The sequence below is a fragment of the Sprattus sprattus genome (assembly GCF_963457725.1).
Source record: "Sprattus sprattus genome assembly, chromosome: 9".
In the NCBI taxonomy this organism is placed as follows: Eukaryota; Metazoa; Chordata; class Actinopteri; order Clupeiformes; family Clupeidae; genus Sprattus; species Sprattus sprattus.
This window is the reverse complement of record NC_137928.1, coordinates 15,350,654-15,368,084: the sequence shown is the minus strand read 5'-3', so window position 1 is coordinate 15,368,084 and position 17,431 is coordinate 15,350,654. Positions and strand designations below refer to the sequence as shown.

The window sequence follows — 17,431 nt, the reverse complement described above, 5'->3', positions numbered from 1 at the left end:
GAGGGGAGACACTCTCACACACACCAGTGATGCGCGGGCTGATCCAAAATGAGCGGTCACCCGCGGTGACCGCGGGTAACCCGCGATGACCCCGGGTAACCTGCGATGACGAGTCATCAAAAAATATTTTTAATTATATTCGGGTCGCATTCGGTCGAGTCGGTGAAAATAAATAAATAAATAAAAAAACTCCAGACGAAACGTTTGTATTTAATTATATTGTAAACATAGCCTACATTTTATAAAAGACAAATTAGACATCTTGCTTAAGACCGCTTGCTTACATTTTGGGAGAGACAGGCGCACACCTTCCGAAGCTCCGTGCGTTGGCGAGGAGGATCCTGTGTGTTCCATCTTCAAGTGCAGCCAGTGAGCGCGCATTCAGCTCTGCGGGCCGTGTAATCGAGCCAGAAGGAACCGTCTCAACCCAGAGACAGTTAATTCTATTTTATTTCTTCACAGCGCGAGGAAAGCTAAAACTAATTAGTCCAATTTAATTCATGTGTAAAAATTGCACGCAGTGATATGCTGCGCACGCTGCCTTTGTTTTAAATATTCTGTGACTAGACCTATCTTATTTTGACCAACACATTTTTGTTTTGTGAACATTTTAGAAGCTTATTTTGATCAGCAATTAACACTATTTCTTTGTTTCAGCCCAGGTTAGGATTATCATATAGGCTATCTTCAGTTTTCGTTTTGTGTAGCCTATTTTTTATTTGCACGAATGCACATTATAGCCTAGGTTAGGCCTACCTGTTTGACGTGAATAAAGATTTTTGAAATATGTTATTCCTGCCTTTGTGTTTGGGAGGGTTTCAACGGAGCATCCACTTTGACAGAAATCCTTATTAACTTTTGCATGAAAGCTGCGGGATGAAAACAATAAGCATAGGCTAAACTAATAATGCTGGTTCCCCACGCCAAACAGCTGAGCATTTAACGTCATTGTACACGTTTAATGCGATATCTGTAGGCCTACTGTGTTTTGCATAACCAAATACCGCTAGCTAAACAACAGCATAAACAACTGTTTTTTTTTTTAAATAATAAGCGGGTCGGTAAGCGGGCGGGTACAACATTCTAATAATTCATATTTTCGGTCGAGTTGGTCGAAAACGCCTGGCGGTCGCGGGTCATTTAGACACGTGCCCGCGCATCACTGACACTCACTCACTCACTCACTCACTCACTCTCACACACACACACACACACACACACACATATTGCCGCACACACTCAAAGAAGCAAGCTATAAAACTGACACAAATAACACACTCACAAACAGGACCTCTTACTCATTTTGTGAAATTTAAACTCTTGCTCACAACTCACTCATGCTACACGAACACAAACTTCAAAAGTCACAGACCCATGCAAACACACGCACACACACACACACACACGCACACACACACACACACACACACACACATACACACACACAAACTTAGTCACACCCATATGCACACACAGTCAGATGGCTTTGGCACGCTCAGGGCGCCCACAGGTGTGTTCAGCACTGGGTGGCACTTTGCTAGGGCTTGGCTCAGCTTGGCTGTTGTAGCAACGTTTCTCTCCTCACGCACACCGACACACACACACACACACACATACATACACACACACACACACGTGCGGGCCTTTGACTTACAAACCAAATATTCCCTGTGGCTCCACATGAAAGAGCTACACTCAGGTTTCCTGTCATCAGAAGAAGTTTTCTTCTGGAAGTCATCTCAGCCTTTAGTTGTTGTTGTTGCTGTTTGACATCTGGCTTTAGAGGTGTGTGCGCGTGTGTGTGTGTGTGTGTGTGTGTTTCTCAGCATTTGGTTTGAATTAGGGCTGCGGCTTTGGTGTCTCTTAAGTTTTTTTTTTTTTTTTTTGGTAATGACTGGCCAAGCTCTACTCTCCTCTACTCTACTCTGCTCTGGGCTTTGCTGTTTTCTGTCCTGTATTGTGTGTGTGTGTGTGTGTGTGTGTGTGGGGAAGAGTGCAGAGAGTAAGGAAGAGAGAGAGTGGAGGAGGATAAAAAGAAGGCATTGTGAAAGTTGCCATATAGAATAGGAGAGATGGACGGATAGATAAATACAGAGAGAGAGATAGAGAGAGTTATTATTCGGTTCTTATGAATCACTAGGCAGTTCTAGAGAAGCATTTGTTAACTCTTATTTTACCTCACCATTTACTTGAATGTGTTGCAGCATTCACCTGACTTTTCATTACGTAGTATCTGAGAGAGAGAGAGAGAGAGAGAGAGAGAAAATGGATAGCACCTTTAGTCAAGTCAAGTCTTTACTGAGTGACAGACAGAGTGACAGACAGAGTGTACTCACAATGCAGTCTGGGGGCCGTGGAGACAGAGGTACACTTCCTCACGGAATGCCCCAAATATGAAACCATTAGGAAAGGTTAATTTGGTCATCCCAGGCTTTCAATCTCTCAAAGGGGAGGCAAAATTGCCATACATACTTGGGGAAGACAGGGATGTGGCCAATCTAGCTGCTGGATATGTGGCAGCCTGCCATAACCTGAGGGACAGCCAGTAAGGCCGCAGAATGCCAAACTGACTGTATGTTTGTTGTTATTTTTGGAATATTCTTTTGTTGATTGTTGATTATTTTTATTCAACTCTGTTCATTAAATGTTTGTCCTTCTGTATGTGTATGTAATATGTATGTGTTGAATGAGCTTTGGCAATAGTGTTAAAAAACATTCATGCTAATAAAGCTTCTTTGAATTGAATTGAATTGAGTGACAGACAGAGTGACAGACAGAGTGGAGGTTGATGAGTGAAACTTACCCTAACAGCAGCACGATGGCCTCCTCTAAAGCCTCCCTCTGCGCTGATGCACCTGGTTGTTCGCATGCAAGCGCTTAAAGAAACACGGGTGAAATAAAAAAATGAAAACGGACAAAATGAAAACAAACAAGCTCTTAATAGCCCTTGTCGGTGTTGAATTGCACACAATGGTGGCCGGCTCAATGCCAGGAGCCCCGCCCTGTGCTGGCGGCCCCTGAGGGCCCAACCCGCTGACCGGTAATTGGAGTGCCGCTGTGCCGGCTGTGAATTTACTGCCGGAACATTCTGCATCTTGAATGGCCCACTTGATGTAATTTGAGGAGGGGTAGATGCGAGGTAGAGAGGAGGGGAGGAGGGAAGGAGAGGCCTGTCTTTTTCACTTTCTCTGAGGCCTCAGTTTTCTTTTTTCGTGGTAGTGTGTTGACTATTCACAAAGCCTGTGTGTGTCTGTGTGTCTGTGTGTCTGTGTGTGAGAGTGTGATTCTGATTATGTTTAATTGTTGTGATCATGTCGAGAACTCACACGGGGGTCTTGTTCCAGTTGTCGCCATGACTGCTGAACCCTCTGATAAACTGAACAGTCATGTCATCCTCCTCTCTCTCTCTCTCTCTCTCTCTCTCTATCACTCTTGTTTTTTCCCACCCTGGCTTATCTTTTTCATCTTTCTCTGTTGCTAGACAGTTCTTCTTTTTCGTCTCGCCTCGTATCACCGCTTCATCTCTCTTCATATCTTATAGCGGTGTTACCAGCTTCTGTGCACATCCCTGGTGTCTCTGTTGTGTGTGTGTGTGTCTGTGTGTGTCTCTCTCTCTCTCTCTCTCCCTCTCCCTCTCAATTACCTCTTGCTCTGTTTCTCTCTCTCTCCCTCTCTTCCTCCCTCTCTCTCTTTCTCCCTCTCAAGTCTCTCTTCCTCTCAATGATCTCTCTCTCTCTTTCTCCCTCTCAAGTCTCTCTTCCTCTCAATGATCTGTCTCTCTCTCTTTCTCTCTCTCTCTCTCTGTCTCTCTCTCTCTCTGTCTCTGTCTCTCTCTCTCTCTCTCTCTCTCTCTCTCTCTCTCTCTCTCTCTCTCTCTCTCTCTCTCTCTCTCTCTCTCTCTCTCTCTCTGAGTCTGTGAGCTCCAGTCCTACTGTGCTAAGCTCTGTGCAGATGAATGGCTGATGAAGGTTTCAGTGAGTGCTGGCTGTGCTGTAGCAGTTTTTTGAGGTGTGTGTGCTGTGGGAGTGATTTGGTGTGTGTGTGTGTGTGTGCTGTGGGAGTGATTGGTGTGTGTGTGTGTGTGTGTGGGGGGGGGGGGTGGGGGGGTGGGAGAGTTTTCTCCTTGTGCAACTGCTTTTGGAACCCAAACCCCACATCTAAAATGATATGACCGGTACAGAATCCAAACCCCACATCTAAAATGATATGACCGGTACAGAATCCAAACCCCACATCTAATATGATATGACAGTTACAGAATCCAAACCCTACATCTAATATGATATGACAGTTACAGAATCCAAACCCCTAATCTAATATTATATGTCAGTTACAGAATCCAAACCCCACATCTAATATTATATGTCAGTTACAGAATCCAAATCCCACATCTAATATGATATGACAGTTACAGAATCCAAACCCCACATCTAATATTATATGTCAGTTACAGAATCCAAACCCCACATCTAATATTATATGTCAGTTACAGAATCCAAATCCCACATGTAATATTATATGTCAGTTACAGAATCCAAATCGCACATCTAATATGATATGACAGTTAAAGAATCCAAATCCCACATCTAATTTTATATGACGGTTACAAAATTTAAATCCCACATCTAATTTAAGAACTACAGTTGAACTACTTCTGTCGTTTCTCTTGATATGTTCCCGTTCTCTGTGTGTTCAGCGTGTGTAATTCACCAGGGTTGGTGATCATCTCCAGGCTTTCAGGCCATGTTCAGGCCTCAGATGCTGAAACACAGATTAGTCACCCCCCCCCCACACACACACACACGCACACCTCCTTCCCCTAACTGCAACTTTTCTGTTACCAGATGCAGGGTAAGTCAGCTGAGATTGAATTAGTCCCCTGGTCATAAGGTTGGCAGAGGCAGTGCTAATGTTTTTTTGGAGGGGGGGTGGGTGTGTTTCTTCTTTTCTTTTCTGGTGTTCTCTCTCTCCCTCTCTCTTTTTTTTCTCTCTCTCTCTCTCTATCTCTCTCTCTCTCTCTCACACTCTCTCTCTCTCTGTGTGGGTGTGGGTGTGTATGTGTGTGTGTTAGAGGTTGGTTACCCGACGGGCCAGGCCGGGTTCGGCCAAAAATTTAGAAATTAGACTCGAGCTCGGACACATCAGCCCGATAAGGCATTGAACATTCCATATTTAGAATACCTTAATAAGTAGTGAAGTCAACGTGTCTGCTTCACATAATGCAAAAGTTCGTTTTTGAGAATAAAATAAATGACATTTAGGATAACAGCCTTCTTCCTGTGGTGGGAATTTGTTTATGTCCTAGCTGTGACAACAGCATCATGGAGGAAGTTAAAAAGTCATCTGGAGAGTTTAAAACGATACTAAACGAATGAAATTCTACTGTATGGAGATTTCTGCTTAGTATTCTATGCGTATTCTAATGAGGCTGTTGGATATGTCCAATGTAAGAAGTGTGAAGTTTTTATGAAATAAACCTCGATGGTTGGACTATGTAGTTTTATAACGAACGTTGCCGTACACTTAAAGTTTTCAAGAAAAAGAAAGATCTTCAATGGTAAGACTTGTTTGTTGTGCCTGCTGTGTAGCATATAACGTGAGTTTTATTTAGGCCAAGCAGATTCTTGGCATGTGTAATGTGTAGGCTATTTCATTCCGTTCTTGCAATGTGAAATAATTTTATTTCAATATGCTTATTGGCCCTCTTGTGCGTGTTGTGCGTTTAACATTGCTTGTTTGTTTAATAAAGGCAGGCTATTCATAACAAAACGTATTTAAATGTGTCATTAGTATGAACACTTGAGACATTGACTCCATCGGGATCGGGTCGGCTTCGGACAAAATATTGTAATGGCTGCTGGGCTCGGGCCGGGCTTGGGCACTACTCTGTCATACACGGGCCGGGTTCGGACAGAACATTTCGGCCCGATTCACATTCTAGTGTGTGTGTGTGTGTGTGTGTGTGTGTGTGTGATAGAGAGTGATGGACTCCAGAGATGAGCCAACACACACACACTACCTCTGCTTGGAGGCAGCCGGTCGGTGGAACTGGGGGGTCTGTGTTCCGTCTGTGGTCCATCTACATTCTGTCTCTGTTTTCCTTTCTGGGTTTCATCTGACTCTGACTTAGTAGCCCCTGTCTTGGAGTTTGGCCAAGTGAGAGAGACGGAGGAGCTGTGTTCTTTTCTCCACAACCTCCTTCTGATCCCTCTCTCTATCTCTTCCTGCATCTCCTTCACCCTGTCACTCAAAGCAGCGGGGCGGTGTTTGTCTGACAGGGCCAATCAGGTCGCTGCCCCCCGCAGTTGCTGACTGGGTAAAATGACAGCTGCTGGAGAGCTTCAGGGTCGTCCGGTGAACTGAGGGCATCGCCCGCTCTCCTGTTGTCACGGCGATGCCCGCTGGTGACGTGCTCTCCTCCTTGGCCTCCTGTTCTGCTGTCTGCGCCTCTGACGTGTTTTCCGTTCTGCTGATCTGCCTTTATGGTAATAACTCTATTTTTCTCTCCTTCTTTCCCTCCCTCCCTCTCTCTCCCTTCCTCTCCTTCTCTCTCTGTCACTCTCTATTCTCTCTCTCTCCCTCTCTCTCTCTCTCTCTCTCTCTCCCTGTCCTCTGTCCTCTGTCCTGTGTCCCCACTAGAGAACGGCACGTTTAACTCCAGCAGTGACGCTGAGAGGAAGGCCCAGAACTACTACCTGTCCTGTCTGAACGAGCAGCGCATCGAGGAGCTGGCGGCCCAGCCTCTCATTGACCTTATCACCAAGGTGAGAGCACTCACACATGCGCACACACACACACACACATGCGCACACACACACGCACACACACACAAACGCACACACACGTCACTGATTTTATGGGGTCAGACATGACTTAGGCAGTATGTGGCAAGCGGTACGATTCTGGACACGATACACTTGCCGCCCCTGATTTCCCTCCACTTTTCGCCGAAGGCCCCCCACTTCAGAAGGCTTTTCGCCGAAGGCCCCCCACCTCAGAAGGCCTTTAGCCAAAGGCCACCCACCTCAGAAGGCCTTTAGCCAAAGGCTCCTGACCTCAAGAGGCTGTTGGGTTGGTATGGGTCGATCCCAGAGGCCACTAGTGCTCCAGTGGTTTCCACCCACGCCTAGTAAATATGCACTCAGTCATGTCTATTTCAAATGAGATTACAATGAGTCATGAAACATTTGGCATTCATATTTTGTGTTTTAAAGTCTATCGTGGCACCTATCAACTTTCAAACTCTGACACACAATACTGTTATGACTCACACACACATGTAGTCTATGTGTCACATGCGTATGTTAACATGGTTCTGATTACGGAGACAGCACAGCACTTCACACGTACAGCATTGATGTGTAGCAGTAGGTTTTAGATGGTAGGGGGGGGGCATATGGAAAACAGGATGTTTTTACCACCCACTAGCTTCCATGTTTTCCCTGCTTGTGTGTGGTTTATTTGTGTTTACACACGCTCATCCTAACGAACGTCCTCTGAGGCTTTCACTGACGAGGAAGAGAAAAAAATTGACTGAAATAAAGCAGCTTCTCGCTGAAATGACCTGAGAGATTAATGCTGGCCCTCATGAAATGTTACACAGCGAGCGAAAGTTCATCTCTGTCTAATTTAATTTCCTTGCCGGATTTCGAAGTGTGTGTGTGTGTGTGTGTGTGTGTGTGTGTGTGTGTGTGTGTGATGGAAATGTGACAGTGAGGAATGGTCTGTACTATAGGGACTGAGTTGGATTGAGACGTATGACCATGGTGGTGTGTCTATGCTGAGACAGTGAGCATCCATAAAACCCGCTTGCCTTGGCTCTGTAACCAATAGGGCTGTAAAATGACCGTGTGTGTGTGTGTGTGAGTGTTGGTGTCCTGATGCCCTTTTCAATTCCACTTTTCTCTGGTTAGATGGAGATATATTCTCTGAGCGGTCACCACACAGTGATCATACACACTCAATAACCCAGCAACACACACACACACACACACACACACACAACCCTTTCCCTTCTCAGCTGCTCATCTGTGAGCGTGCCCTTCCGCTAACCCTGTCTGCCATTACTGAAATGGCCCTGAATGTTTGGGCCTCAGCTGCTCACAGACACCCACGCACCCACGCACCCACGCACCCACGCACCCACGCACCCACGCACCCACGCACCCACAGACACACACAGACACACACAGACACACACAGACACACACAGACACACACAGACACACACAGACACACACAGACACACACACCAGGCTCTGCTCCTTCTACAGCCTCCATTAGGACATGGCTGTGTCACTGAGGAACCATTACATCAGGAACACAGTCATTATCAGCCATTTCACATCCTCACACATCCTCACACATCACTAAACAGGGACTAATCGGGATTCTTTAAACCTGTTTGTTTGGTTTGAAATGAGTTTTCGAAAACTTTAGAGAACATGTTCTGCTATTCTGAGCCTATGCTGCAATCAAAGCCTGAGAAGTGCTCTGTAACTATTTTGTGATTGTTTTTTTTAATTATTAAATTATCTCAGGATAGTGCTGGGGATTTCAGACACCTCAATCCAAAAGCAAAATAAAATGTTAAATTCCTTTACCACAAGCCAACCACCTCCCACCCCTTGGTAAACCCTGAACCCCCTCAAGTGTGATGAGATGTGGCTCTGGCCCCTCCGTCCCCACTGTCAGTGAAAGGCCCCTCTGCTCTCTCTGTGTAGACTGGGGGTTGGAACATCACCGGGCCCTGGGACAAGGACAACTTCATGGAGGTCCTGAAGATCGTGTCCGGGCCGTACCGCGCTCAGCCGTTCTTCACCATCGGAGTCAGCGTGGACCCCAAGAACTCCAACAGCAACATCATCCAGGTGTGTGTGTGTGTGTGTGTGTGTGTGTGTGTGAGAGCGGTGCAGTGTACTCAGACCCAGGTCAGGGCTATAGGTGCTTTAGGGTCAGAGTTCATGTGAGGATAACATCATGTGCTGGGCACAGGGTTTGTTTAGAGCTCTAGATAGTGGAGATGGCTCCCAGGCATGACCCCTCCATGACCCCTCCATGACCCCATCCAAGACCACAGTAATCTACACTGCTGAGGGTCCTGATGCTGTGGTCTCTGCTGCAGATGATATGCACAACTGTATTAAGAACATGAGCACTTGATCAAACAGCCTGACTTGTCAAAGGCATGCATTACCATAGTGGGAATCATGGGGCATCATGGCTTGGTTAATTGCCCTCTCTAATTGCCCTCTCACCCTCGTTACCTGCTCAGAGTTTATACTGGAATAGTACAGATATGTCACGAGCGTCACTCCTAGCAATCTAGTCTACTGAGGGACTTCATGGTGTTTTTTGCCATTCATGGCTGTCGTCAGTAAATTAACTCACTTTATGCCAGTTACAGTTAATTAATAAAACAAACCTTGGACGCCTTCATCACAGAGTGCATCATAGCTTGGTTCATTGAAACGGGCACAGATGTTTTCTATTTCTGTTATACTTATTTCTCGCTACTTGGAAGTTCTTCTGTTTCCATCTGCCTCGCCAGTTTAGTCCTTTTCATCAGCAAATACATTCTGACATCTTCCGCCATTGGATGGTACTGACTCTGTGACATTCTCCAGGTGGACCAGTCAGGACTCTTCCTGCCATCACGTGACTATTACCTCAACAAGACAGCCAATGAGAAGGTGGGTCTCTCTCTCTCTCTCTCTCTCTCTCTCCCCCTCCCTGCAGGTGTGGGCTATGACTTGAGAAAGATAAGGTCATTGTTATGCAGGCAGTGAGGGACGAGACATCTACGCGTTAGTATTCTGGTATTACAACAGTGTGCACTCAAGCTCCTGAAAGCACTGTTCTGAATCTAGATCTGTACCTCTGGCAGACTCTATGCATGCCAGGCCACAGCTCCATCTCCTGCTCCCTCTATTCTGTTGGTCTGTTTCTCTCTCTGTGACTTATACATCTGGATTTACCTGTCAGTTTCCCTGACTCATGAAGGCCCGTGGGTTTTTTAAGCCATGTGGACCCACTTTGCAGTAACTGTCCGTAGGGATTATGGATTTAATTAATTGATGAGTACAGCTTTTATCTCATCCCCCCCCCCTGACCAGCTGTATCCTGTTTTGTGTGTGTGTGTGTGTGTGTGTGTGTGTGGGGATGTGCATGCGTGGGGATGTGCATATGTTGTGTGCGTGTCTGTGTGCGTGTATATGTACGTGCTATGTGTGTGTGTGTGTGTGTGTGTGTGTGTCTTTCCCTCAGGTTCTGAAGGCCTACCTGGACTATATGGTGGAGCTGGGCCTGCTGTTGGGCGGGCAGAAGAACTCCACTCAGGCCCAGATGCAGCAGATCCTGGACTTTGAGACGGCCATGGCCAACATCACTGTCCCACAGGACGAGCGCCGAGACGAGGAGAAGATCTACCACAAGATCACTATAGCAGAGCTGCAGGTGTGTGTGTGTGTGTCTGTGTGTGTCTGTGTGTGTGCTGTGTGTGTGTGTGTGGTGTGTGTATGTGCGTGTGTGTGTGTGTGTGTGCATGTGAATGATAAAAGAGAGAAATAGAGGGGTCAAACTGGGGTTGCTATGTTCAGAGCTTTTGTCAGAGGATAATCATAACTAAGCTTCAGGGGTGTGTTTATATATGTGTGTGTGTGTGTGTGCATGTGTGTGCTTACATGGGGGCGGGGGGTATTAAGGTTTTAGACAGGATTGGAGAAGAAGACCATGGGAATGTGTGTGTGTGTGTGTGTGTGTGTGTGTGTGTGTGTGTGTGTGTGTGAGAGAGAGAGAAGATGGGAATTCTTCATTTGGCCTGCAGGTGTGTGTAAGGAAAGTTGAAGAGGCCAAGCTAGGCTGAAGCTATGAGAGATTAGAGACAGAGAGAATCAGATTGGGTGAACCTTGGCAGGTACAGACTGTTCGCTCGCAACGAACATGTGGCAGGTCAGCTTCACCCGTGTCTTAGAGCAACACACACACACACACACACACACACACACACACACACACACACACAGTCAGGTGTGTATGCTGCTTGTTTCTGCGTGTTTGTTTGGGCGTCCCTGGCTTTGGTGTTACTAGAGGAAGAAAAGAGGAGGAGGAAGAACAATCCCCTCCGCTCATGTGGGGCATGAGCTCCACACATCCATACTGTTTCTCTTCTCCTGTTTCTTTCTTTTCCAGCTTTCATGGGGACAGCAGATGCTGCCCGCATTTACACCTTTTGTCCCGCTCTCTTTTTTTTTGTTTTTCTCATTCTCTCCTCTCTCTCTCTTTCTCTCACCGTTTCTGAGAGCCATTGTCCTGCCTTTAGCCTGCTGTCTGAAGCCCTTTGTTTGCGAAGGTTCCTGTGGTTACCATGGAAACGGTTGCTAAGCGATGTCATATTCTCTCTCTTTTTTTTTTCTAAACCTCGTCTCCCCTCCTTCTCTCTTTCTCAGGCAGAATTGGAGGGTGGGGGAGGACAGACAGACAGAGAGAGAGAAGGAGAGAGAGAAAGAGGGAGAGGGAGAGAAAGGAAGAAAGGGGGGATAGTGGGTGGGTGTGATTGTTGAGAGGTCAAAATCTCTTAGCTGCGTGCTGAGTTCTGAGGACAAGACAATAATGGGGGCTGGAGAAAGTCCCTGACACTAGGGGTTAGTGTGAAATAGCCCCTTACCCACCCCCACACATACAGCAGCTCATCTTTCCATTAATGAAAAGAAACCTGTCCAGACCTTTAATACCACCCTGTCACACCCCCTCTGCCCACACAGAAACCACTTGTTGCGAGCCACTCCATGTCAGACATTCTGTGTTTGTAATGGCACCACTACCTCACACACACTCTGTGTTTGTAATGGCACCACTACGCCACACACACTCTGTGTTTGTAATGGCACCACTACCTCACACACACTCTGTGTTTGTAATGGCACCACTACCTCACACACACTCTGTGTTTGTAATGGCACCACTACCTCACACACACTCTGTGTTTGTAATGGCACCACTACCTCACACACACTCTGTGTTTGTAATGGCACCACTACCTCACACACACTCTGTGTTTGTAATGGCACCACTACCTCACACACACTCTGTGTTTGTAATGGCACCACTACCTCACACACACTCTGTGTTTGTAATGGCACCACTACCTCACACACACTCTGTGTTTGTAATGGCACCACTACCTCACACACACTTTTACATTCTGTGTTTGTAATGGCACCACTGCCTCACACACACTTAACACTAAAAGGTCTATATCCCTCGTCCGGGATATTTTTTTTTTTAGTTTTCGTCTTAGAGACATAAAAAGAACAACCACGGAAACATTGAACCCTTTTCTAATATTATTGCTGAGGTCTTCTAGAATAGAATCATATATTCCATTTGTGCATCAATGTTTTTAGTTGATGTACAAAAACATCAAGGCATGTCAGACAACTTAGAAAAGTCTAAAAGGCCTTGGACCTTAGAGTGTTAAACATGTTGTGTTTGTAACAGCACCACTACCTCACACACACTTTTACACTGCACAGCTTCAGGCTCTGAGGGACATTATAAGATGAATGTGGCTTTCGTCATTGTTGTCTCTGCTCTGTTCTCCCATGGTCTGGGCTGTGGTGTAGTGCATGTGCGCTTGCAATTAAGTGTTAGAAGATGGGAATTCATTTCCGGTGTGAATGTGTGTGTCTGTGTGTGGAGTGGGGAAGGCAACCGAATGTGCGCGCGCACACACACACACACACACACACACACACACACACATACAGCCCCCAAGGGACAGCACAGATGCCTGAGGAGTGGTCTGAGCCTCTGCGGCATAGATATCCAGCTGTACATATGTGCAGACGCAGGCCAGAAAAAACAGACACTCACACACACGGACACACACAAACACACACAGACACAGATACAGACACACACACACACTCACACAAACACACACACACATACACACACTCACACAAACACACACACACATACACACACCGGACACACAAACACGGACACACACACACAGACACACACAAACGGACACACACACACAAACGGACACACGGAGACAAACACACACACACAGACACACGGAAACACACACGGACTTACACACGGACACAGACACACACACACACACACACACACACACACACACACACACACACACGGACACAGGCCTCTGGGCCTCCCCACGCAACACTCACACTTGAGTGAATGCATGGGCTGGGAAGTGGGGGAGGAACAGAGAGAGGAGAGGAGAAATATGAGAGGAACAGAATAGGAGAGAGACAGAGAGGGGGAGAAGAAGAAGCAAGCGAGAAACATGAAACATGTCTGGGAAAGACAGAACAAGGTGTGGGGGGGGGGGAGAATGAGGATCAGCATTTGGGGAAACCCAGAGTAAAGAGAAAGAGAGAGAGGGGGAGAGAGAGAGAGAGAGAGAAAGAGACCAACGGAGAAGAGATGAGAGATAGAGAGAGACCAATGGAGGAGAGAGAGACCAAAGGATAAGAGATGAGAGAGACAACAAGGAGCATAAAAGGACATTGGTCTCCAAGCTTTGCTTTGGCTCTGTGTGCTGATAACGGTTTCTGCACTGGGTCCTGGTTTGTTCTGCTGGAGATGAAATGTTGTCCTGTGCAGCTCTGATGATCTGCCTGTTCTATGGAAGAAACATGAATGGTAGCCTGATGCCCACACTTCCACCCTCCTGCTTGCGTCAGTAGCAGTCGTTTGCCATAAATGATGGCCTTCAATTTGTCCTTTCTTTTTCTCTTTGCCACCCCGTTTGTCCTCCAATACTGTGAGAGAGCTGAAGGATGGATTAGGCAAACCTCAAGTAACTCCAGCCAATAAACAACTATCGCAGGAAAACAAGTGCATTTGTCATGCGTTTAGCTTGCGGCTAAAGAAACCACAGCGCTCCTCTCTCTCTCCCTTTCTCACACACACACAAACACACACACACACACTCTCTCTCTCTTCCTCTCTCTCTCTCTCTCCCGCTGTCTCTGAGCTCGAACAGTGTCTGCTTGGAGCAGTTTAGTTTAGTTGGGTTCTGAAGACTACATGAGCCATGAAGCAGCCATCTCTCTTCGGTTGCTGTCCTCATAGACCATGAGGGCGTGCTGATGTCATTGATGTAGTCTGTTACAGTGACTGGTACTCCATAAACATCATATTTGATTGCAGTCCCTGGTCACACAGTTGTCATTGAATTCGCCGGTATTGATTGCCATATAACTGGTGGCTTTAATGGAGTTTAGTCTACTGTGGATGTCAAATGTGATATTGATGACTTTTGAGAGATTTGACCTTTGACCTTCGTTCCCTCTTAGTTGCTGGCCCCAGCGGTGGATTGGCTGGACTACCTGAACTCAGCGCTTTCGCCGCTGGAGTTGAACGACACCGAGCCGGTGGTGGTGTACGCCAAGGAGTACCTGCAGCAGGTGTCCGACCTCATCAACAAGACAGACCGCAGGTGAGGGGGGGGGGGGGGGGGGGGGGGTCAACACCGAGCCGGGCCTTGTGATTGACAGACGGGAAACTCTGGTGAAGGCAGATACACATCTGCAGGGCCAATGCAAATGATCCACTGCTAAGGTTTCATCCAGCAGCAGCCAGTCAGCAGACAATATTGTGTAGTAATTAGCTAAACCCATTATACTGCAATTTAGATTGAAGACTGATAGAAAGCAGATAAGTGCTTAATTTAGGGGAAATTGCATTCTCAATAATAATAGGAGATACAGACAATATAAAGTGAAATATAAATACCTCTTTTGGTGTTTCAAAACGGACTACAGGGAGAAGTGGACTACTGTTGGTATGCTAAATATATCAGTACATATAGTATATATATATATGTGTATTATACTGTAATTTTAGTGTAATATACTGGATCAGGGAGGCCTCAGTGTTCTCTGGTTGTGTTATATGATCTCCTCTAGGATCCAAGGTAAAGGTTTGTATTTTTTGCCACAGAAATCTGACTGCGAGATCAGCAGCCTTGATAATGGCATATTTGTTTTGAAGTCACAACCGTCAAGTGATGCTAAAATCATGGCTCCCACAGCAGGCGAAGTGCCCTTTGTTTCTGAATGCTAAATTCCTTCAGCCTTAGGCTGACTGGGCATTCAAGAGACAAACGACAACCACTTCTGACCTTTTGGGCTTCCTCACCAAGTGAAGCGATGTCTTTATTCCTACTCAAATCGCTTTGGGTTTATTCTGTGTTTTGTTTCCTTTTTCCTAACCCGCTCCCTCCCTCCCTCTCTCCTCCCTTAATCACTCCCTTCTCTTAGCCTGCTGAATAACTACATGATCTGGAACCTGGTGCAGAAGGGGGCGTCCAGTCTTGACCAGCGCTTTGAGAACGCACAGGACAAGCTGCTGGAGAGTCTCTATGGCACCAAGAAGGTGTGTGTGTGTGTGTGTGTGTGTGTGTGTCTGTGTTCATCTGTGTGTGTGTGTGTGTGTGTGTGTCTGTGTTCATCTGTGTGTGTGTGTGTGTGTGTGTGTGTGTGTGTGTGTCTGTGTCTGTGTGTGTGTGAACCTGTCTGCTCTGCTCTGCACTGTAGATTAATTAAAATGAAGTAGCTTACAGCCCTAAACCCTCCAATCATGTGTATGCTACAGGTCATGTCACATCGTCTCAGTAAACCTGTCTAAAATCTGTTCCTTCCAAGAAACTCTCCTGTTCTAAGTCTGTGTTTGTTTGTGTGTGTGTGTGTGTGTGTGTGTGTTTTTGTGTGTGTGTGTGTGTGTGTGTCAACGTGCGCTGTCTCTTCCCAGTCATGCACACCCCGGTGGCAGACTTGCATCGGGAACGCAGACGACACGCTGGGATTCGCCCTCGGCGCCCTCTTTGTCAAAGCCACGTTCGATAAACAGAGCAAGGAGATAGTGAGTACACAGCGTCACGCAGCTTCTCAGAGCTCACCCTTGGTTTCCAGTCAAATAGAACTTCTGCATTTATCTGCCGTTTTCTTCTCATACAGCTGTACTGGGAAAGGCACTACATTATTCACTATAACATGACGAGTATATTGACATCATGGTAATAAAGAAAGGTGTAAAATGTGTTGCGCTGAGCACATCTTGGATGTTGTCCATGTGGCAAAGAGGGCTGAAGACCTTTACTGCCACCATGTGGTCATTATAAGTACTACATGTATTGTTAACCCTGAAGGTTATTACTGGCCCGTTTTGTCTTTTAACACTCTGTGTTCTCTGTATTCCCTCAGGCAGAGGAGATGATCAATGGGATCCGCTCTGCGTTTAAGGTATCCCTGAACAATCTGCGCTGGATGGATGACCAGACTCGACAGGCAGCCAAGGACAAGGTAAGATGGATGAGCCGGGGTTGGCTGTCTCTCTCTCACAAACACACACTCACACCAGACACACACACACACACACAGAGGCATCAGGCTCCAAACTTCAGAATGAAATATAATGTGGGACGCCCTGTCTCACAATTCTTCTTATAGTACACTATGCAGAAATAGTTTCTCTCAGTCCTGATGCCTCTCTTGCGAGGGTTTGTCGTGGTTGTTGCAGCCAAAAGTGACAGTTGCAGCAGGAATTCTCAAAAATGACGGTTCAAATTGCAGTGATTTAGTGTTACATACATATCAATTGCAAATAATGCAAGACTGTTTTCTTTTTTTCGTTTGTGGAAATATTGCACTAATAAGCGAAAATTGAACCTGCAATTACAGGTGTGGGAAATCCTTGAATTTGCATTCACTTTAAAGCACTGGATAAAAGCTATCCTCATCTTACCTTACCATTGTGAATACAAGAGATGTTTGTTCATTCATTTAATCCTAATGAATGTTTGGTGCACCTGTGTCTCATCAGGCTGATGCCATCTATGACATGATCGGATTTCCTGATTTCATCCTGGACCCAAAGGAGCTGGATGATGTCTATGATGGGGTGAGGAGACACACACACACACACCCACACACACACACACACACACACACACACCCACACCCACACAGGGCCGTATCTGAGCCGCATCAGGGCCGTATCTGGGCTGTATCGGGCCCTTGTCTTGGCTGGTGTCACCATCTGTCTGCCTAGCATCCCCTTCCTCTGTCAACACTAGACGCGAGGCAGGCTCCTGTAAGCTAATTAGGAGGAGCCTTGCTATCTGTAGCACACTGGCACATTCATTAGTGGATGCGGGCACTAATTAGCGTTTAATGTGGTTAGTGCTGGGCAGCCGTGCCTGTCTCCAGTAACTGTGGCTGTGTGCTCAGAATAGAGCTGTGCCTTTTAACGTCCAACCAGAGACAGAATGGTTCTCCTATTCGCTACTGCACAGAGGAGGAATTCTTCAAATTTATTCACTGATATTCTTCAAAGTAGGACTCAATGAGGCCTCCCATCTGAACATGTTTATTCCACATCTAATGACTTCGTT

The 17,431-nt window shown here is 46.4% G+C and overlaps 1 protein-coding gene across 1 annotated transcript in view; it reads left to right on the top strand.

Moving 5' to 3' along the window:
* ece2b (endothelin converting enzyme 2b) overlaps nucleotides 1-17,431 on the top strand; it is a 35,278-nt gene that overhangs the window by 14,939 nt on the left and 2,908 nt on the right. Inside the window, exons 5-13 of the mRNA XM_080844726.1 lie at nucleotides 6,640-6,764; nucleotides 8,724-8,870; nucleotides 9,627-9,692; nucleotides 10,267-10,455; nucleotides 14,334-14,476; nucleotides 15,300-15,414; nucleotides 15,790-15,900; nucleotides 16,242-16,340; nucleotides 16,861-16,938. Of these exons, the coding sequence (XP_080700852.1) occupies nucleotides 6,640-6,764; nucleotides 8,724-8,870; nucleotides 9,627-9,692; nucleotides 10,267-10,455; nucleotides 14,334-14,476; nucleotides 15,300-15,414; nucleotides 15,790-15,900; nucleotides 16,242-16,340; nucleotides 16,861-16,938 (1,073 nt within the window). The remainder of the gene's footprint in view (nucleotides 1-6,639; nucleotides 6,765-8,723; nucleotides 8,871-9,626; nucleotides 9,693-10,266; nucleotides 10,456-14,333; nucleotides 14,477-15,299; nucleotides 15,415-15,789; nucleotides 15,901-16,241; nucleotides 16,341-16,860; nucleotides 16,939-17,431) is intronic.